Source organism: Eublepharis macularius, chromosome 1 (genome assembly GCF_028583425.1).
Source record: "Eublepharis macularius isolate TG4126 chromosome 1, MPM_Emac_v1.0, whole genome shotgun sequence".
Classification (NCBI taxonomy): domain Eukaryota; kingdom Metazoa; phylum Chordata; class Lepidosauria; order Squamata; family Eublepharidae; genus Eublepharis; species Eublepharis macularius.
Window position 1 is genome coordinate 71,994,194 of NC_072790.1, and position 23,407 is coordinate 72,017,600.

General features: G+C 40.7%; 1 protein-coding gene across 2 annotated transcripts in view; it reads left to right on the forward strand.

Moving 5' to 3' along the window:
• Positions 1 to 2,860: 2,860 nt before the first annotated feature.
• Positions 2,861 to 23,407, forward strand: part of SMAP1 (small ArfGAP 1) — a 98,825-nt gene continuing 78,278 nt past the window's right edge. For both annotated transcript variants that reach the window (XM_054978442.1, XM_054978450.1), the window contains exon 1: positions 2,861 to 3,187. In XM_054978442.1, coding sequence (XP_054834417.1) covers positions 3,070 to 3,187 — 118 coding nt within the window. In that variant the 5' untranslated portion in view covers positions 2,861 to 3,069. The remainder of the gene's footprint in view (positions 3,188 to 23,407) is intronic.

Sequence of the window (23,407 nt, forward strand, 5' to 3'; positions counted from 1 at the left end):
CTGGAAGAGCGAGATAAAGCTGAGTGTCATCCACATATTGGTGACAAACCAACCCAAATCTCCAGATAACCTCACCCAGTGGTTTCGTGTAGATGTTAAAGAGTGTAGGGGATAAGACAGAGCTTTGCAGAACCCCATAGGCCAAGGAACTGAGCACCACCTTCTGCAATCTACCCTCCAGGTAGGACTGAAACCACTGCAAAATAGTATCACCCAATCCCAGCCCAGAGAGGTGATCCAGAACAATACCATGATCAATGGTATGGAAAGCTGCTAAGAGGTCCAGAAGAATCAATAGAGTTGCACTCCCTCCATCACAGGTCATCCACCAGGGTGACCAAGGTAGGTTTGCCAGCACAAGGGTGGCAACTGGCAGGAGACTTCCCATGGGCTTACTGGTTATGTAATGATGTTGCCAGCAATGTATTGACATCACTCCCTGGACGTTTAATCATCGAGTTTTTTCCCAAATGGTAGTGTCTCTGGCAATGCACTGACATCACTTCTGGGCCCAAAGAGAATGATAGTGTGTGGCCGAGAGTGTTGCCCATCGCCACCCCACTTTCCCACCTTTTTTTCTCCTGCCACCTAGTTAAGCAGTGGCAGAAAGTACCTGCTGGCAATGCTAGACCAATGCTAGTGTCAGTCCCATAACCAGGCTGAAAAACAAATTGGAAAGTATCCAAACAATCCACAAAAGCCTGAAGTTGTCCAGCCACCACCTGTTCAATCACCTTACTCAAGAATGGAACATTTGAGACTGATTGATAGTTACTGAGATCTCCTGCATCCAGGGTAGGCTTCTTTAGGTGTGGTCACATCGCAGCCTATTTCAAGGAGGGGGCGACCATCCCCTCTCTCAAACTTGCATATGCAGTATAGGCTGCTGTGGACTGCACTCTTCTTGACCTCCCCCACCCCCAGGCTGCTCCAGCCTACCTTGTTCAGTTGGGCTGCCACATTATCAGATGGGCCTTCAAAACAACTAACAGGAAACCAGAAGGTTCTTCATACCTAGACTTCAGGTTGCCGAACACATATATCTAGGTGTGCTTCAGCGTCTGTGAATTGCTACCATTAAAATGTATACATTAAGAACAATTTTGGGAAGGTTCCAGCACTCTTACCTATTTATAATGAATGCTTTTTTAAAAACAAAAGAAAGCCTCCATACCTTACCTCTTACCTGCTTTCATCATCTCATCATGCTTATAGTCTTAGTAACTTAGAAGGTATTTTTCCAGAATATCTTGAGCATGGTAAAACCAAATATCCCAGGGAAAGTGAACCAACTGGATGGTGTTCAAGTTACTATCAATTTTTGGAAAACATCAACCTCTGCTTTCTCATTTCCAAACAAGCCTTCATTCATTAAATCAAAGTTATCAGGTCATAAATGAAAGATTCTGTTTTCAAAAAATTCTTTGGTAGAACAATGCATTCACTCTGGCTAAAAAGCTGCCTTTCCAGTACTGCAGACATCAGAAAGCTGTCAGGGACTGGATACAAGCATTTAGGAGAAGCCCAGCAGGAAAATGCAGGCCTTGTCTTGTGTCCATATGTCTAATCCTCTGGTAAGCATATGGATATCTCCCTGGGATGGATGACGCATCACTGCTAATGTGAAGCCACTTGCGTTCGTGGGTGGACTGTTGCAACAGTTAGAGCCATGGGATTTCTTCAGAGGGTTGCAGGAAGGAGCCTGCTAATCCCCACTATGCATGTTTACCTAGAAGTCCCACTGTTTTTTCTTTCTGCATTGAAATCCAAGGGACTTGTCAGCATGTGTTTATATGCACACAAAATGTTATGTTCACACAGCTTGGAAACACACACTCATGTATGACATGCATCTATATCAATCTTAGACCATCCCATCTGTATAGAATCCTTTTAAATGAACATTTCATTAGAAACTATATCCCCATTCACTCCACCGTGCAGTAGGTCCTTCCTTGCTTAGAGACAATTGCCTAATATATAACAGCTTTCCCCCTCAACTAAGGGGCAACTAACAGAGATACAAGCCCAAGGACCAGAGTACTGTTATGGGACCTAATAATAGCAGCTGTACCGTGTTGGGCTCACCCACTTGCTTGCTCTCCACCATAGGTGATACATGCCATATTGTGCTTCAACATTGCTCTTCTACTCTAGACAAACAGGTCAGTCCTTACACAAAATAAATGAACACAAATACGACTCTGAAAAACTTAATGGAAACCAGTGGGAGAACAGTTCAGTCTACCTGAACATTTTGTTTTTGACCTGGAAGTCAAAACACAAAAGATGTCCAGCATGAAACTGACAGATTCGGCTACCTTAAGAAGTCTTTTACTGCCGCCTCTACATGTAGAAAGACTTCGGGTTCTTCACTCGTTACAGGTGTAATTAACATAACTAGTGAAGAGCCTCTGTGTTTTTCATTAGATTTGAATTTTACAAAACTACATTTTATTCTGTGTTTCCTGGCCCTTATGGCTATTTTTTCATACCCCTACATATAATGGGTGGCCTAGTGAGAATCCACTTATTCCATCTGCGGAAGCGGACCCCAGTCCATGAAACTTTCTTACGTCCGCAAAAATTTCGTCAGCCACAAGATTCCTGTTGGATTTCCGTTCTCCGTGCCCTTCCTATACATCTTAAGCACTACTTTGACGCAAGGAAGAAAACGGTCTCGTCACTTCAGCGGCCGACGGCGAAGGAACGTTAAGAGGCGGAGGCTGCGGCGGTCGCCCGCTCGCTAGTAGTTCCGGTTGAGGAAGTCGATGCTGGGGCCTTACCCTTTCGCGGCTGCCTTCCCGGCGGCCGCTGATTGGCTGATCCGGCTTGCGCTCTTCTGAGTGTTGGCGTGACGGGCGGAGGGAAGAGCCGGAGGGCGCTCCGCCGCTGTTGGGCTGCCGGCTTTTCGCGGAGTTCCTTCCTTCCCGCTGTAAAAGCCGCGCCGGCCCGCCCGCTCGCCCCTTCCCTCTCCCGCGCCCGCCTCGCATTACCTCCTGTCTCCCCCGCGCTCTCTTTCCCCCTCCCACCCCTCTCCCCTCCCCTCCTGCCCTTCCTCCCTCCGCCATGTCCACCCGTTCGTGCCGGGAGAAGGCGCAGAAGCAGAACGAGCAGCACCAGGCCATCCTGGCCAAGCTCTTGCGGGAGGAGGACAACAAATACTGCGCGGACTGCGAGGCCAAGGGTACGTTACCGGGGAGGGGGCCGGAGGGAGGGGGGAGGGGGTGAAGAGACGGCGGGGGCGTGGCCTTGAGAGTCAGGAGAGTCCAAAAGGGGGTGAGGAGCTGAGAGACTCTCTCTGCCCTGTGAGGATGAACGTGGGGATGGAAGGGAGAGGGAGAGGGAGAGGGTGGGCAGCTTCCATGGGCTTTCTTAAAAACTCTGTGTGCTTACTCAGGAAGAGCCTGGCTGGCTAGATCAGACACCAGGTCTACCCATCCCAGCATTGTTATCCTTCAGCTGTAGCAGAGCAGCTGAGGCCCAGACTTCTCCCTGCTGTGGTCTCCCAGCAACTGATTTTCAGAGGATTACTGTCTCTGAATGTGGAAGTTCTGTTTGGTCACTGTGTCTGATAGCCATCCGTGAGCCTTATTCTTCATGAATGTATCTACACTTGGGGGGAGGGGGGCAGCTACTATACCAGTGGCTATCGCTGAATCCCGTAGCAGCCAGTTCCACCTCAGCTGTTCATTGTGTGAAGGATCTGCTGCCTTTCAACTTCATTTGGTGCCCTTGAATTTGGGGAGAGATGGAGGGTAGGTTCAGTTCCTCCTCTTTTGGGTCACACCATGTGCATAGTTTTATAAAGGTCTGTTATGTCCTTTCTTAGTGGTATTTTTTCTAAGCTGAAAAGGTTGCCTGCCATCATCACTTACTGCTTGTCATCATCATCATTATAGCTGTTGGTTCCTGACACTGATTCTGTGTGTATTGACAGATGTTTTAATCATTGTATTTGTTGGGAGGTAAAATCTTTAAGCTGTGATGAAGCACCTCGGTAGCCTTTTAAAGACCAGGCTCCTTTGAGACAGCAGTTACCAGGAATTAGTCCCAGGTCCTTATTTTTCTTCCTGTAATGAAACTCAGCCCTGAACCAGGGATGACATGCTTTAGCATGATATTTAGACTAGAAATCCACAATATCTAATAAACTCCTGATGAAAAAGCTATAGTTCCATTCATTAAACATCTTCATTAATTTTAAAATTAAAATATTTATAACCTGCCTTTCCTCTTGACTTAACAATCATAAGGATCACAGTGCACCTTAGGATGCTGTTGCTGGAATTCTAAAGAGTTTTACCTGGGAATAAAGCCTCTTGCGCTCAAAGAGTCTTGATGCTTTAGGCACTCATGTAGAGCTGTTTTTTCTCCTATTATATTGTATATGTAACAGGAATAATTACAGCTGTCCCATATACATATATTGGAACTTGGATGAAGGACATCTAAGATAAGGTGGTACCTTCTGGATAATTTTCACTTTAGAAAGTAAGCTTCATTAAAGGCTCTGGAAAGAGACAATTAAGCACCTTTTTTCCTCTTCAAGAACTGTAAGTCTGCATATTTTGTGTAATTGGTGTAAAGAAAAAGAAATATACTTTGAGGAAGCAGAGTAATAAGGCTTAAGTGATACATCTTGGTTGTATATTCTGTGGATTTGGGAAGTGTTGAGAAGGAACACACTGGAGAGTGTGGTTATGAAGAGAATTGATGAAAAACATTGTGCTGTATAAGTACATGAAATAAAAAGGGCGTCATCGAGAGGATCATGTGGTTTTGAATTAATATGTCAGTTTGTTTTTAAGTTACAATGACAGGTGACAGTAGTGTTTCAGTCCACAACAGGCTGAAATGAATGGTCCTCTTTTTCACATTAAAATACTTAGAATAGAACAGCCTTATACAAAGTCTCTCATCAGTAATTATTATACAATTCAGAATTATCGCTCTAGGTGTGATAGTACACCTCCTTTATTTTTAACTACCTTTTCTAAACTTACTCCAGAAATAACAAAGACAGAATTTGACAGTTGCTAGTATACCTGCTTGAATAAGCCTGTACTTCTGAAACAGTAAAGCCTGCTCTTGCTTCCTTGCTTGAATTAGATCTTGTTATATTATTCTGTAGTCAGGGAAAACTCCCTTTGTGGTTGACTGGAATGTTTGACCTAGAACTTCCCGGATGTTTTATTGTGTTGTCCTTCCCCCACTGTACATAGCAAGTGCTAGGAGTGAGTCATATTTCAGTGGGCTGATGCTTGCTCTAACTTAGCATACATCAGGAAGGTGCTTCCTTAATAGATACTGAATTGCTTGTGGGGAATGTTGAAGTGCTTGGAATGAAAAAATAATTTATGTCATTTTGGGCTAAGAAGCATTGCATATTACAGTGATTCATTTGGTTCGTAAAAGAAGTTCCATGGTCTAGTTTTCAAATTCATCATCTTTTTACATTGTAAGATGATTTGAGGGTTCACAGACTGGTCTGGATAAATGAGGATGAATTGTGTTTTTAATTCTCTGATCAGAGAAGTGTAAGCTCAAATAAATCAGCATACTAGTGGATGCTAAATATAGCATTTTCAATTGGTATATGGGTGACAAAAAATAAAAAAGAAACAGCAGTAATCTAGACCAGTTGCCTTCAAATTTTTCCAATTTAGGACCAATCTTTAACCCTAACCTGAAACATGGAAACAATTTTAGCCTCCCTCCTCCTTTATGTTTTCTGTTCTCCTCCTTCCCTGTCTTCTCTCTCAGTCTCTTAAAGTAAAACCTTAAATCTATCAGAAAGGATATGGTGATTGTGCCATTGTTGCAATCAACTTTAGATTTGAATTTGACCCGCTAATGAGACCTGACACCCCCGTTTGAAGACCACTGATCTTCTAGACTGTGCAGTAACTGTAGTTTAATACCATAAGTAGGTTAAATTTTCACTATAGGAACTAAGATTAATTTACTGAGCCTTGTTTTTTTTTAGGTTAATATCTCGGTAGCGTACAGCTTTTACACCTTTGGCTTCAGTATTCAAAATATCACCTCCAGTTCTTTACCTGCAATCACTGATACTTTTGAATCCTCTTTCATCCATAAACATGCATGGAACCATGGGCTTGCAGAGGGTTATGAATTCTTCCCGGCTATTCAGAGGGAGAGTGAAGTAGTCTGTGGTATTTTTAGTTTATTTAAATACTTGAATTATGGTTCTGTGAGGAGAGTCCAAATGATAAAAAGTGACTTAATGATGTTATGGTAAGCCATAGTTTGTTTAATTTGCAGTTTGTTGCACAAATCTTCATCAGTGTACCCAAAAAAGCAGAGAGAGTTTGTATACTCCAGTTAATCTGTTGTTCAGCTTTGTTCCTGCCTCGGGCAGAATCCCTTAAATGCTGTCCCAAGTTCCTTTGCGTTGCTGTGATGCTGGCAAAGCACCACCACAACATATACAGCCTGCTGTTACTGGTGAACTACAATAAATGGGCAGTACATGGGGAATGAGGCTTAGGGCATGCCAGGCTTCTTCTTAGATTTTTGATCTGTTCTTAGCTAAGTCAGTTTTCGGCCACATCCCTTTCTTCTTCTGGCCTGAGTATTTAATTGACGTTCCCAAATTATTTAACTAAAACAAAATAGATTTTATAAAGCTTTTCTCCCCACTCTTGCTATTTCACCACATAGTCTAACCTTGTAAAATGAATGCCTGAGGAAAAGCACGTGCAATCATGGCCGTATCAGTCACTCAGAAGTTCTGTCCTTCAGTATAAAAGGGTTTGAACGGGGAGCTCTCCTTATGAGGAGGAATTATGACAATTTGGGGGTTTTGGGCTGTATTAATATTGTGTGAACCATTATCTATTGTGTATCTTGGCAGAAAAAGTGAAGAGTATGGGGCTTAGCAAGAACTTTTGTTCTATTGCTTTTGGGATTTCCTCTCTATAGATATTAAAGCCCCACAGATCACTGGAAGGGATGTATGGTTGTGGAGAGAAAAGATGAGTCTTGAGAAAGCACCACCAAATGCCAACTGACTCTGTATCCTAGAGAATTTCTGAATTGGATGTAATTAGAAACAACAGTTACCTCAGTTAAGTAGAACAAACTTCTGGGCAGCCTGTATTCATATGTCATAATAAACTAGAGTTTGAGCAAACTGTGATTTATTGTGATGTTTGAATGTGACCATTGTGATCTTTTTACATCTGGACTCAGTATTGACTGTCTCTTGAATATCATTTATATTGTCCTAATTCTTTAAGAGCGCACAGTTAAATGGTTGGATATTGTAAACTATTTTAGGAGAGGTGGATTATGAGGTTGGACAGTGTGTAAACTTGGTGAAGGAGTTGGCAGATTTTTCCTGGCCTTCCTCCTTTCCTCCCAGCTCAGTACATGTCCCAAAAACCCTTTGTAAGGGTTGAAGGACCCTCTTAAATAAAATGCATCACACTGTGGGAGAGCTACAGTACAGGAACATCAAGTAACCCACTTTGTGTCACAAGCCACCTTGAGTTCCTGCTAGATAGAAAGGTGGCTAATAAATGTCTTAAAATAAGGAAAATATAAATAACCTAAATAACCTCTTCTTAATCTGGCCATTTCACAAGATTCTACCTCCTCATCCCAGTATCCCAGGCTATGGTGAATTTTATTTGTTGCCATAGGTCAAGTCCATGTGCTTGTCAGGCTTCGGCATGGGCGCAGTGGCGCAGAGCACCAGTGGGCCTGAGCTACAGCTCCTAGGTGCGGACAGGGACAGCACAGGTTCCAGCTCTGTGGAAGGAGGGGAGGTATATATCACCCTTGCTCCCTCTCTACCACTCGCAGGCCTGCTCAACGTGTCAAGAGTCCCTGCAGCCTCCTCTTACTCCCAACCTTCCAAGGCTTCCGCCCTCCTTGCCTCCTCCTTGCTCGCTCTTCCTTCTCTCCTTCATCTCTCTAGTTCGTCCTCCTTCTATCGTCTCACTTTCCTAACCTCCTCCTCACTCCTACACAACCCATCATGCCCTGTGGGTGGACTTCCTTTATATCCCTTCACCCATTCCTGGCTCCCACCTGCCAGCCATGCCCCCAGCACCCTAGCCACAGCCCTGGCTGTTTTAGGCAGCCACACCTGTGGTTGCATTGCTGGCTGCCTTGGGCAGCCACACTTGCGCCTCCTTTGGTAGCTGCTGGGATTTTTCTGCTAATTGCCTCAGGCAGCTCTACCTGTGGCTGCTTTGCTCTCAGCCCCACCTGGTTCTGGCTGATCCCTTTTAGCCTGCCTGCAGGTTGGGGCGTGGCCCTATGCTGCCTTTCCTCTACTGCTGGTAAGGTTGCTGGCTGGCTTGCTGCTGGCTGGCTGTCCCTGTTTCTTGTGCCTTCTCCCTCTGGTCTGGTCCCCTCCTGGTTGTCCTCACTCTCCCTGCCTGGGCTCCTGGGTTCCCAGCCTCCCAGCGGAGGGTGGGGCTAGCTGGCTTCCACCTGCCCCATCTAACCTTCTGAGGCTTGGGTGCTTCTTTCCTTCCCTCTGGTGCCAGTGGGCTCTGGCCCTGGGTGTCCGTTGGAGTGGCTAGGAAGCTGTCTCCCGGCTGTCTCCTGTCCCCTCCTCCCGGCAAGTCTGGGGGCTGAGCCTCAGACCCCAGACAGTGCTCTTGCATTCAAAACCTTCCAACCACAAATCACCAAGGAAACGGGTTCCTTCATGATTGGCTGATTCACATTCCCCCCCCCCCACACACACACACATTTTTAGGAAAGGCAAGATTTTGATTGTCTAGTGCATTGTTGGCATTGAATCTATGCTTGATGCACCTAGGATAATTGAAGTAACTTGAAGAAAACTTACAAAATTTGGGGGGTTTTTTCCTCCCAGTTAGTTGCCTTTCCTTTCCACAGTATGCAGAAAAAAAGTCTACTGAAAAAGAAATTAAAATATATTAATTATTCAAATGGTTTGGCATGCCTTCCTATATGGAGAATAGGCTTTTGAGCTGAAAGCACATATTATCATACAAAAAATGAAAAAAAATTCTTCATAACTTTCTGGGCAGATGTGGCTTGGATTCGTTGGAGGATTTCTATGGATGGAAGGAGAAAGTTATTTTTGCCAATTACTCCTGCTGTTTCATACCTGTAAATTCCCCATTATGCTGTTCCCTTGGGTCCCCTGTCCCCCAGGAGCAGCATTCTGGGATGCATTTTGGATTTCAACTGGAAGGGAAACATGCTCCCTGGATAGAAATCCTTTCCACCTGCAGAAGTGAATGTAAGCCATTCTACCTGACTTTAGCAAGCATGAGAAAAAATTATCTAATGTTGGCTAATAGTTAAAAAGTAGGAACAGGTTTGATCTGTCTGACCTCAAAGTTTTTTATCAGCAAAATGTATTATGTGATCTTAAATTGATTGCTCAAGGTTTGCAGTAGCTTCTGTCCCAATGGCCTGGTTGACCTCTGAATTGAGGAAGTTGACGTGATTGCTCCCAGGCACCCTCTCTCTCAAATGTTAGAGTCCAGGTAGCCAGTAAAGGCCTTGGTTTATGGAATCACCTACAGATAATGAAAAGGCAGGGGAAATGGCTAGAGTGGCAGTGGAGGAAGATGTGGGATGAATCCGATAAGAAATGGGCAAAAGCTCATTTTAAAATGTACTCCATGGAAGGCAAGAAACAATACTATTCCGCTGTCATTGCGTATACAGTGTAGGCCAGGAGATCTCAATAACAAGTAGTTTTAAATCTTCAATTCTTGATAATGGTGGTTGAACAAATGGTGGCTGGACAACTTCAAACTTTCCTGGATGAAGGGAATTGTTTTAGATTCTTTCCAGTCAGGTTTCAAGCCTGGTTATTGGATTGAAACAGCCTTACCACAGTGGGTGACCTGTGCTAGGAGATAGGCAGAGGCAGTGTTACTCTGTTGGTTCTCCTGGATCTTTCAGTGGCTTTCAATACCATCAATCATTTGTATCCTTCTGGACCACCTTTCTAGGCTGAGATTGGGAGGCACTTGGATGATAGGTGGTGCTAAGGGACTGTTGCTCAGCTCTTTGGCCGATGGGGTCCCACAAGGCTCCATCTTGTATCCTGTTCTCTTTAACATCTATATGAAACTGCTGGGTGAAGTCATCTGCTGCTTTGGGCTGAGTTGTCACCAATATTCAGTTCTACTCATGCTTCCAGCTTATCCCAGGGAGGTTGTAAAAACCCTGAACGTGGCACTGTTCTGGATGAGATTGCACTGTCCTTGAAGTAACAGGCCTGTAGTCTGGGGTGCTCTTGGACCCAGGCCTACTGCTGTATAAGCAGATGGCAGTTTTGGCCAGAAGTGCCTTTTATCAACTTCAACTGGTTAACCATCTGTGGCCTTTATTGGGCAGAAAATATCTGGCCACTATGGCACATGCCCTAGTTACATGTAGATTAGATTGCTGCAATGCACTCATTGTGGGGCTGCCCTTGAGAAGTGTTCAGAAATATCAATTGGTGCAGAATGCTGCAGCAAAAATGTTGACTGGAGTAGGTCATAGGGACCATATCAATCTAATCTTGGTCTATTTACACTGGCTTCCAATTTGTTTCCGGGCAAAATTCAAGCTGCTGCTGCTGACAGTTGAACCCTTATATGGTTTGGAACCAACAACCTTGAAGGACTGCCTATTCCATTATGAACCTACCTGACCACTGTTGTCATCTTCTGAAATGTGCTTCACCCGCCCCCAACTTCTGAGATTAGGTGGATGGCAACCTGGGAGAAGACCTTCTTGTTCATGGCACCAAAACTTTGGATTCTCTTACTAGGGAGGCTCATTTGTCTCCTTCTGTTGTCATCTTCCACCAGCAAGTGAAGACGTTTTTGTTTCATTTGATGTTACCTCAGTGATTCCTCCTTCCTACCCAGTGTTTTAATTGTGTTTATGTTTTGGTATGTATATTTTAGCTCTTGCTTTAATTGTTTTAATGGTGTGTTTTTTGTTGGTTTTAAAGATGTTTTTATTAAGTATGTTTTTAATTTGTTAGCTGCCTTGGTGACCCTTATGAGAGCAGAAAGATGGAGTATAAATTTTGTAAAATAACATAAAATAATAAAAAAATTAAAGCTTGTTGACAAAACAGTTGAAAAAGTTTTTTAAATTCCTTCTACTGTGCATGGATCATGTTGTGTTAGTTGCTGGAAGGCTTCTTTATGGGAGATATGGCAGTTATTTTACAAAAATCATTTTTTTCTTAGAGTTTGAGGCTGGGGCTAGCCTCTGAATTGTGAATGTTGGTGTGCATACTTAGCCTGCTGCTGTTTTGCACCCTTTGAAGTCATCTACCCTTCAAGTATTTGTTATTTTTTAATAGTGTTAATATGAATAGGATATTGGCTGTGATTTAGCCTTTAACCCGTCTTTGAAGCCGTCTTTGAAGTCTATAAACAGTTTCCATTCGACCAAAAATGTAGATAATGTCCTTTCTCTAATAAGTGAAGTAAGTTTTGCCATCAACGCAAACTCTAAAATCTTTATCCACCATTCCTCCATTGAAGGCAACATTGGAGTTTTCCATTTTTGTGCATGCAGTACTCTTGCTGCTGTGATCATATATAAAAATAAAATTCCAAAAATTCATTCCAACTGACTATCCATCATTCCCAACAAGAAAGTTTCTGGCTTCAACTGGATTTTAATCTTCAAAATCTTCAGAACCAATGATTGTATCTGCGACCAGAGAGTTTTGCTTTCTTACATGTCCACCACATATAATAAAACGACCTTTCTAGTTAGCACATTTCCAGCATACATTTGAAGTATCCTTGTACATCCTAGCCAATTTTTCAGGAGTCATATACCAATGATACATCATTTTATAAAAGTTTTCCTTAATACTAGAGCTTAATGTAAATTTCAGCCCTCTTATTCTTATATTTTCCCATTGCTCCATTAATATGTCCACATTTTTTGCTCATTTAATCATACATTCTTTTACTTGCTCTTCTTCTGTCTCAAACATCAACAAAAGTGTATACATTTTAGAAATAACATGTTCATCACTTGTACGCAGGGCAATTTCAAATTTAGTCTTAGATTGCTGAAAGTCATAGTGTATCTTGTCTAACTTAAATCTATCCAAAATAAAACCATTGGCAAACACGTCCTTCTGCTACTAAATCTTCTCTTAATTTAATTTAACTTGACCTTGAGAAAATTCCAACAAATCATGGTAAGCTAACTATTTAACTGGACTCACCATTTCCTTTCTAAAATGAGATTTTTTCGATGATCGCCACAGAGATAGTTTTGAACAGAACCTAAATTTATATTTATTCCATACTCTCAAAATAGCATGCCTGATGTAATGATTATCAAACTCTGCATTAGCCATAGTCTTATCATACCATAAGTATCCATGCCACCCAAATTTTAAATCATGCCCTTCGAGGTCTAATATTCTTCTGTTGTTTTTTAAAACAAAATCCATTCCTTCAGCCAAACCAAACAGTTAGCGGGAAAATGTAATCTCAAATCTGGTAAACCCAAACCTCTGCTGATCTCCAGTCTTGAACTGTGTATGAGGAACAAGATGGATAGAGGAATATAGCCAAAGCTCATCAAAATGTCCGCTGTTACTTTTGAAGCAAAAGTTGGCTCTGTTCCTGAAATGAATGATGGTGGATAGACTTGTTTTTGCCTCTGGAAAAACATGTGGAATTTTTCCTGAGCACTAGACAAGCAGTTATCCTGACAGCAATTGCTGAATGATCTGGCTCTCTCCAGTTGGACTTTAGGTAGCACTTGTAAGACCACTTAAATTTACAGAGGGTTTGTTGAAAGCGTTTTATTATAGCTGCATTAACTTGCTTCTCCAGCAGTAATGTTGGATCCAGTATAAACCCTAAGTTCTTGACTGAGTCAACAGGGGTCAGCTGAACCCCATCAAAGGTGGACAGCGCAGTCTTCTTCAAGATCTCTACCTTCCCACCAGCATGTCTTCTCAGGACTTAAGTTCAGATTGCTCACTCTTAGCCATTTACTATAGTGGATGGGATTCAGGACCCCTGTACTGCATCATCAGGACATTTGGATAAGGAGATATAGAGCTGGGTGTCGTAATTATGTTGATGCCAGCCAACCCCAAAACTATAACTGGTTTGTCCTAAGGGCTTTACGTAGAAGAGGAATAGAATGTACCACAGGACTATACCCTGTGGAATCCCACGCAGGGTGAATCCCACACTGATGACATCTGATTTCTTGCAGCAACCTTTTGAGACCAGTCTGTGATTAATGATTTGAACCAGTCTGAGAATATCCTCTTGTCCTATTTCTGCCTCCAAACGTTTCAAAAAGATGGCATGGTCCACTGTATCAAAGGCTGCAGATAACTTTAGTTGGTGCAATAAAAAGCATGACCTTTGTCTATGTTCAGATGGAGTTCATCAGCCAAAGCTCCTAGGGCTGTCTCTGTCCCATACCCTGGCCTGAAGCCAGTCTGAAAACAGTCCAAAGCAGATCAGTTATTCAGAAATACCTAGAGTTGATCAGCTACTGCTGTACTTTGCACAGAAAGGGCAGATTAGAGACTGAAATAATTTTCTGCGTCATTTTTCTATAGGGATGATGTTTTTAAAGTAGTGGACAAGTAACTGGCTGTTTGAGTAGCTGAGGGAAGGTTCTCTGCGTTAGTAACTGGTTTATCATTGACACCAAGGGCTCGTTGATGTGGTCCTTATAAGATTTTAGTATCCAGGATGGGCAAGGATCCAAGGCACAAGTAGTGGCTTTCAACATTCATCACAGTAATTTGCTCAGAATAGTCATTAAAGAGATCAGACAATGTATTATACATTTCTTCTGGCCGATCTTTGTTACAACAACCACACAGATCACCTTCTGTTAGCAATACTTTGTCAGCAAAAATCTTTTCAAAAGTATCATGAGCCTCTGGCACTCCATTTTAACCAGACCCCCTTCCTTCCCTTTGGGGTGTTGGTGCCATGTTTACCCTAGTCTTGAGTAGGTAGTAGTCAAATCATGGCTCAAGCAAAGTTTCCAATACTGAAACCTGACCTCAGTGCTCAGTGCAAAAGATCAAGTCCAAAGTGTGGCCTCTTTCATGAATTGGGCCCATCACAACTTGACAGAATCCCAGTGCAGTCAAAGAAGCTATAAAGCCCTGAGTTGGCCCTAGCAAGATGTGTGCTGGTGTCGATGAAGATGAAGAATACTTTTCATCTAACTATGAGTTTATCTAAATTCATTTCATTCAGAAAGAGTCCTGATAGTTTGTTACAACATCAGAATCTGCGTGCTTCTATTCAACAAAAAATCTTCTAAGGGAGACTGCTGCATAAAATTGCTGTATTAGAATTTATGAACAATTGGGCTCAGCTGACATCAGGATTTTCTCTTGCTCCTGATGCTAAATTAACACCAAAGCTGTTATTTTTGCTAGTTACTGCTGCTGTTAGAGATTGTTCTTTTGTACTTTGTATCAAAATGCCAAAGTTGTATCTCTCACATCTCTTTAACTTTTCACCACCACTATTTAGAGTCCCCTCTTCCAATATTTCTCTGTGTGCTGTCTATGTGTTTACTAACTAAGGATTGCTCATTGGGCATCTGAAGTTGAGGTTCTCATCCATGCAAACTTATGCCACAATAAACCTATTAGACTTTAAGATGCCTGAAGACTGTTGTTCATTTTATCTAATATGAGATGGAAATTGTGTAAGTAGCCTTTGTCATAGCTTCTTGCAGCCGACAGACACTTACTACTTAGGCCACGGTTTGACAAATCCCAGGCACCAGGTGGCTGTGGTGCCTAGAAATTGTGGTATACCTATGATCAGACATGAACTAATAACACTTTTAATTGCTGCAAAAATACTAATAGCTTTTAATTGGAACAAACCCAAACAACCAACAATTAATCAATGGTATTTGAAAATATGGGACTATTTCATCATTGAAAAGATAACTAACAACTTACATCACTCCATGACATCGCTAAATAGCTCACAATTTTATGAGAAATGGATGCCCTTTTATGAATACATTACAGAAACGGAATTGCGGGCTCCTAACCAACTTTACCAAATTATATTTGATTTATAACCTAACCAAAATAAATAAACACGATAAAGAAATCAAGATTATGATGCCAAACTTTTATTTACTGCTGTGCTGTTTGATAGGAGCATATAATGAGGACTGAATGTCTAATTTCAGTCTCTATACTTTGTATATAGTTTATATTGATCTGTACTGTTTGTTACTTTATACATTTTGTTACTTTGTACCTTCAATATTTACTTAATAAAATATTTTAAAAAGAAAAGATAAGAACAGAAATTTCATTGTGGCACCTGATCAGCGGTGATTTCATTGTAGTGTGTGTCTGCATTTCTCAGTGAAAGTACAAAGCTAATCTATCATTTTATATCAGAATGTATTATTGTATGACATAAAAATAAATGTGCATTAAGTTCTTGTCATTGCTTGTTCACATTTAAACTTAACATTACACCTTTCAATGGTTGTGGGTGAAATATTTTTTTTATCCAGTTCCTTTTTATACTGGGTCCAAGATTAAATTAAATTGACCTTTTTATAGCAATAATAGACTTATGAAAATTGAGGAGAAATTAGGTTAGGGTTAAATATGCTTTTGTTATGATGACAATCAGGTTTACCCCTACATATATTTATATACGACACCACTTTTGTTATAGCTTAATAAAATTAACAGAAACTGTGAATGTGTTAGGATTAATTGTCTGTTGTGTTAGCAATAATCTAAAAATATGGTCATTAAAACACAATCCTGATGGTTTATAAAAAAGGCTGGCTTAGACAGACATGCAGTTACTAAGGGCCAGGATGTTAAAAGTTAGTGAAGCTGCAGATAACATCGTTTTAAGCTTGGACATCCATTACATTCTGTGGAAATTAAAATATGCCTGTTTTATAAACCTAAGTAGGGGGCAGCCAGTTGACATTCACTGAAGCCCTGTCTGTTAGTGTAGTGCATGTGTAAGGTTTAGTTCCTGAATCCTGACCTTCAGGCATGAACACTGGCCATATTCAGACTTGCAGGTGTAACCAAGGTTTAAGAAAAAGCAGCAGACCTCAAATCTTTGTGTTTGCCCGTTCTCATGCTCTGCCCAGTATCAATATTATATATGTCTGCTCTGAAACTATGCTGCCTTAGTCTCTTGAACAGTGTGACCAGTTTAATCTTAACATGATTTAGCTATAACACTAATCAGTTAAGAAGTAGTCTGAGGAAATTTCATGCAAGTGTTGGAGGCAAGATTTATGTGGTCTGCGGTCTTTTCTCATACCCTAGATTCTGGTTTCAGTTGAGTATATGTTGGACCATTGTATCGCAGCATAGGTAATTGGATTTGTAAGCTTTGTTGCGTTGCTTGTGATTTGAGGATCTGGTTAAAAGACTTGAGTTATTTGCCTAGAAGAGCCAATAGTACAAATGTACAAGGGGAAGTGCACGCCTGGGGTTTTCTCAAGATTTTCCACCTCATTGTGCTAAAGTGCACAGTCAACTCTTGATGTAACAAAAGTGATTTGATAGCTTGAAATTGGGAGTTGCTGTACAGAAATCAAGGGGTAAACCTGGTTATTTTTATGACTCTGGGAACTAGGTCACTGGCCTTCTGCATGTGTGCCAACAAATAGTTTGCAGGTTTGAATGCAGGGTTTCATTAATTGCTCTGCATTTGGGTTTGTTTGTTTTTACAGTAAACAAAACATCTTTATAGTAATGTGACAATTGATACAGGGATCTCTAAAACCCAACAATAGAAGAATGTCATGTATACAACAACTGTATATAAGATTATTATCGGTCCACATTAAAGAAACAAATACCACTGCATAAAATAAGAATTTCTTATATGCTGAATCTGCAAAAATAGTTCTGAAGGAGTTTAACCTATTTATTGTGGAATTAAAATTCACATTGACATATACAGAAGCCCATTTAGGTTTCAAGCACAAAAATAGACACAAATCACAATTGTCTTGTGTGGATATGATGGACATGAAAACAAAGAAAAGTGTATGGCTTGTTACTAGGGAAGCAAGTGGTAGGGAGAACATGTGTGTGCCTTTACATGTGTGCTGCCATTCCTGATACTTGATTTCAAGTTTGTGTATACCCAGGTACAATGTTGAGGTGCTTTGTGGGGGTGGGGTGAGAGTGTTATCAGTCAGACCCTCTCCTCATGCTAAGAAGGCAGTTTATGGATGAAATATCATAAACACCCCTTCCTCATATATCATAAATCCAGGGCACTTCCTGGCCCAGAGTGGATGCCAGATAGTGGGAGCCTGGAAAATTACCAGAGTGTGAGTCAGAGCGGTTGATTGACTGTTGCCCCTCCACATCCCAGAGAAAGACGTATAATTTAGAAGAATGAGGCTCCAAGGAAACACCTGACTTATCTTGTCAACGCCCAAGCTCACTTCCCCACACCCACCCTAATCAAAGCTATTCTGCATACCTAGTAGCTTTTCCCATCCAGTGCTTAAAGGGTCATCAAACACTTTTTCACCTGTAGTCTGTCTCAGATAGAAATCCTCAAACCTCTCCCAACTTATTGTCCAAGCTTTGGACAACTCATTAAGCCTTGTTTTGGGGCGAAGATGTCCGCTTCCCCCAGGGAGCATTTCACCTTATAAGTGGGCTCTCCAGCCATGTGCTGTGCATGTGTGTTCTGGATCTATCCATATGCCCCCAAATCCATTTGGGCTTTTTCTCTATGAAACACTGGTCAGTTTGCTGCTTCTGCGGACCCCTGTTCTTCAAGACTGGTAACTGTTGCCCTCCCTGAAACTGTGTTCTCCCATTTTCCTCCCTGATTTTCTTTGTTAGCCTTGTATGTGTGCTGTGTGGGGTTTTCTGTATATTTGCCTTTTATTTCTCTTTAATAAAAATATTTCTGGTTGAACATCTGCCTGATTCATTTAAGCGTTTTCTTAGGAAGTAATCCTAATAAACATTTCTGGAGATTCCTAGTTACACCCCCTTGCTTGCCTCCTTGATGCTAATTCCCCCGGCAAATTAAGGAGATCTCCTGTTTGGGTAACAAGAGGGAGAGAGGGAAGAGGTAACCCTTAATTGAACTAGTTCTGGTATTTATTGAACATGGATAAATGGGAAGAAAATGCATGAAAGGAAAGCAAAGTAAAAGGCAATGCAATAAAGATGCACTAAAAATCAGAGAATGCAGTTAAATCACTCACTCTGTCATAGTGGTGGAGGGGCTGTCTAAGGGGTAGAATCAAGCCTAAATGCCTACTGAAGGGGAGCTCTTTTATAAAAATGAGTTCTGTTTTCTGCTGGAGGCAGAAGTCAAATTTTCAGAATACTCGAGTTACTCAGAAGAGTGAAGCTAAAGGTGCAGGAGATGATTAAGGGATGCTTTTGATGAGGATGTATTGTAAAGTTACTGTCCTGCAAGTACCTGTCATTCATTCTGATTTGGATGTGGGGAGGTCTCATGGAGTCACAAGACAAGCTCCTGAGTAAGGGGTGTGACAGTTTCTCACATAGACCTGGTTGTCTCATTATGAGGTGGCATTTTAGTTATTTAATTCCAAACATGATTCTCTGGTTTGATCCAAGATGGGGGCTTGTTGTACCTCTGACTGCATTGGTCCTGTGAGTGTAGGGAGCTCTCTGGGTGTATCACTTTTGTGTTTTTGCATAGGGGGTCTCGGGGGGTAATAGGTTGGGCGAGTCTTTCAGATGGGAAGGACCTCTAAAGTATGTAGTAAAATGTTACTGTGTGGTGGTGGTGAAGCCCTTTCCTAGCTGGTAGGGATGCAGGAGTATACATGCTCATACTTCAAGCAAACAAAGGCAACACATGGAGTAACATACAGGAATGAATAGTCATCTGGCTGTGATTGGGAAGAGTAGCAGGAAAACAATGGGGACACTTGATATGGCGGGGAGGCATGCTCTGAGATGTGTGTTCTCCAAGCCATTCACAGGAGCTTTTTAAAACTGGGAAGTTGCATTCTCTGTGCAGTTTAAAGGATTGCAGTGTGTATAAGTTCATCCAAATTAGCACCTGGTTTGCTTAGATATTCTCCTAGGCCAGATCCTCCACCTGATTTCAATTGCTGTCTCTTTGCTTTAAATATGCGGCAGGCACAAGGGTGCATCCAGTTTAAGCCCTTGGTTTCTGTTGCACCAAGTGATTCCATACTGGATTTCTCTTGTTGGATCAAGTGAAAAGAATGTGCATAGGATGTGGCAAGGGAAGGTAAAAGAAGTTTTAAAAAATCTATCTCTCTCCTGCAAAGATGAGATGTTACAAAAGAGTAATATTCATAAACCATCAGAATTTTTCATCGGCTACACTTGTGGAAATTACTATAAAACTATAGCTGGTTATGCAGTGTGCTCATTTAAGTACTGGCATACTCTAAAGGAAGCAAAATATACTTCTCTTATGCCCTCCTCTGGCAAATACATCTACTGCACTAGGTTAAAAAAAAAAGAAGTAACCAGCCATCAGTTATATGCAGCTGAAAGGGGATGAATCCTTCTGATTATAAAGAAGAAATATCTGCTTAAATATCTGACTGGTTACAGTCAAACAGGTGTAAGGTGTAACTTTTTTCTATAAGAACTGTTCTGTCTATTATGGTAGAACTTTAGTATTGGCTGTTTTTAATTGCTTAACATATTGAGTATTGGATACATTTTTGCATGTTACTTGCACTGTTCCCTTTGCATAGATTGTATGTTGTTGGAGGTTCTGTTGATAAAAACAGACTACATCTGTTAACCAAATCTATTATTTTGAGCAGTTGCTTTGCTTTAGGTGCTAGTTTATCAATGCTGGCTTGTTGATATGCATGCAGGTGGCCACCTAGTTTTCTATACCATTTCTTAATCTTAACTGCTATCTTCCTGATCTGATTGTGCAGTCTCTCATTTATGCCTGTAGCTGCATTAGATTAGCATCAATAAGTATATTCCCTTTTGCCTGGGAAACAAAGATTATAATCCTATTTTTTCACTTGTAGTTATTACCATGTATGAGTTTGTGAATTCCCTATAGTCTACAATCTGATTAGCCTTTATTTTTATTCATGACTTGGGTAGTGCTGGTATTTCCTTTTGAGCATGCTAGCAAATCAGGGAAGGCTTCTGGCAGGAGTTAATAGAATACATGTTTGTACACACATCATCTCTACATAGGAAGGCAAGTTAATATGTATTAGTTATATTACCAACAGTGCAATCCTAAGAAGAGTTACTCCAGTCTAAGCCCATTGATTTCATATTTGTCTTTTCCATATTTAATAAATAGAAGTGCATGGGTTACTTTGCCTATTTTTTGTCAATTTCTTTGTTAGTAGGATTGCTGTACGGCCATAGAAACTTGTACTGTGAGTCTTTCTGATTTTACTTCTGATTTTGTACCGGATTTTAGTGAGATTCTGAGAGAATATTGTTTTGCTCTGTGCTGTTGAAGAATCAAGTTGCAAATGTGTTGCTGGGTCCTTCGTGTTGTTTAAATTGTCTGATGAGGTACCTGGTCTACTGCTGTTAAGACTCTCTGTTCTGAAAGGAAAGTGTGAATGGCTCTGAAAGGAGAATAGCACTATATACTCTATACACTCTTTCTGATATAGCCTAATGTACTTTGTATAAGGTTTTGTGCACTTTTAATAGTTTTTTAATCTCTTTTTCTAAATAAAATTTATACACACACACACACACACACTCTAAAAACTGAAATTACAGATTTCCTATCTGTGTGATTGTATTTGGCTTATTATAAACGGCTGCAAATAAGAAGTCAAAACTCAAGCATCACCTAGTCATATCCTACAAAAATAAACCAGTAACAATAATACATTTGTTCTACAGAAACTTTGTAAATTAGTGATTTTAAAAAGAGGGATTACCCTATAATTTCTAACATTACCAGCAATAAAGTAAAATATTTCTTAAGATTACTTGTGTTCAATTGTGTTTCATTAAAAGCTGTTCAATAGCTTGTGTTGGCTTGGTTGCACACATTCACTGTGCCACTAGATGGAGCCATTAATCCAAGTGAACATGACTTGTTGGCCTCTAGTTTGCTGTTTTGGTCTTCAGTGATTTGAATGTGTAAATTATAGGAAGAAAAGTGATCTTTAGTATTATGTTAGTTAGGACTAACAAGAATTAAGATTAGAAAGATTAAAACTCTCTTGGACAGAATAATGCCAAGAAAACTTTCCTGTTACACTTTTTGGAAGAAATGAAATAAGCGCTGTAAATGTACATGTGTCATTAAAAAAAAAAGGCTCCTAATACCCATCAGATTTACTGGTACAGTTAACAGAATGATAAAATGAACATATACAATACATTTGCAAGCGAAAATTGCTGCAGATGAGAAGTCAGCAATAGTACCTTTTTCTATATATTGGTTGAAATCTAATACTTGAAGGCCAGAGAGTTCTCCTGTTTGCAAAGATACTGTAGAAAATCCCTGTCACCTCAAGAAAAAGGGGTTTTAGCAAGAAATGAGGGATAGAAGTAAAACAGTAGAAAGCTACAGAAGCTACAACTAACTTGTTTTCATGAGTCAGGAAGTTCTCCTGTACAATTTTTTTTTAAAGACTGCAAAATTAAACATATGTCATTGGAAGCAAGTCCTGTTAACCCACTTAAATAATATTGATACTATGTTTGATAACATATGTACATTCCTGGCAATCACCATAAATTCTCTTGTCCACAACCTAAGATAGTTATAGCTTGATAATAGACTTACTTACAAATACTTTATTTACAATTTGCTTGAGCAGTAACTGTCCTTAATCAGGGAAGAATGGATTTGTGGTGGTTGCCAGAAATGTATATCTGCTTGTAGCATGTATGCTTACAATATTTAGCAGAACATCTTTTAACGTATTCGAATGACTTCTGCTAATGAACAAACACAATAGATTAAAGTTTTCTTGAAAAAAAGAACGACACTATTTGGTTTCAATAAGTAAGACTGCATTTTAATTTTTGCAGACCCAAAGATATGTGCATGATAAGCAGCGGACATGGCTGACCATTCATCTATATCAACATAATTTAACTCTTTTTGGTGGGGGATGAGCACCGGGGCATATTGGTTTCATTGCCTCTCTCCATGGCATCATCTGTATTGCTTTGATAAGTAATACAAGTGATGCCATCATCTCAAATGAGGCATATAAGCAAGAATTTTAGCTTCTGTTTTTAATTTGACCTGTGCAGATCATTAGGTACATTCATAACTCCTTTCAGTTTGGTTGTTATATTTAATTGTGGTTGTAGTCTCTCCTTCCTTCCCTCAGTTACAAATCAGTCAAACATGATATGTACTATCTTACACAATCCCAGGGATAATCACCTGAAAACAGTATAACTGGCAAGGTTGCTTGTATAAGCAATGGCATCAGTCCAACATTATTAATACTGAGAGATAATGCATCTGTAGAAATAGAACACATGCATACACAAAAACACACACAAAAACATTGGACATGTAAGATCAATCTGTGGAAGACAGTAGTCAAGATTAGAAAGGACCAGAGTTTTCACAGACAGGATATAAAGAAAACTCTGTAATTTTGCAGTGTTGTAAGGTGACAAATTGCATGTCTTGGCAATAGACTCAGTTTGGAGAGGAAATGAGAATAGAGTGACTGATAAACCTAAAGCTGTATGCCTGTTCTATGGAGTGCATAGTGTCATTGTCAATGGCTATGTAGAATATATTGGGGAGAAAGAGGCTTGGGAGAAGAAAGGAGAAATTCAGTCTTTTTCTTGCTTTTCCAGTTTCTGAAGAGCTCTAGTACAATTGGAAATTTTGTGTAGGATTGAACCCAATATATGGCTTTGCTCTTAACTCTGTAACCCACTAGAGCACTGACTGACTGAAGATTTGTCCTTTGAGAAGGAGGGCCTCTTCAGCAAGAAGACTGATGATACGCTTGAGAGGATCCAAATATAACACTCAAGAGCTTGTTCTAAGGGCTTCATCTTCCTCTTTCAAGCAGCAGAGATGGCACTCTTGGAAATCTCTTTCTGTGCCCTATTCCCCATTTCTAACACAACCTTTGAGCCTGGGAAGCCATAACATCAGACCATTAGATTCTTACCATCATCAGGGTGGGATATATTATGGAGGGTTTTGTTTATTTCCCCCATCCAAAGTGTTTGAGACTGCCACTGTGAACCCAGCTGTCCTGCAAGGGGTGAACTTCCTCCTGTAGAAAGAGATTATTGTAGCTGCATTACTCTCCTAAACTTCTAAAGTTCTGCTCCAGTTGTTTCTCCATCCTGAAGATTGTGGTGTCCACCCTGGTTTTAATCTTGTGGATGTCAGCAACTACACAAACTACACAAAGACCAAGAAGTTGCACTCTC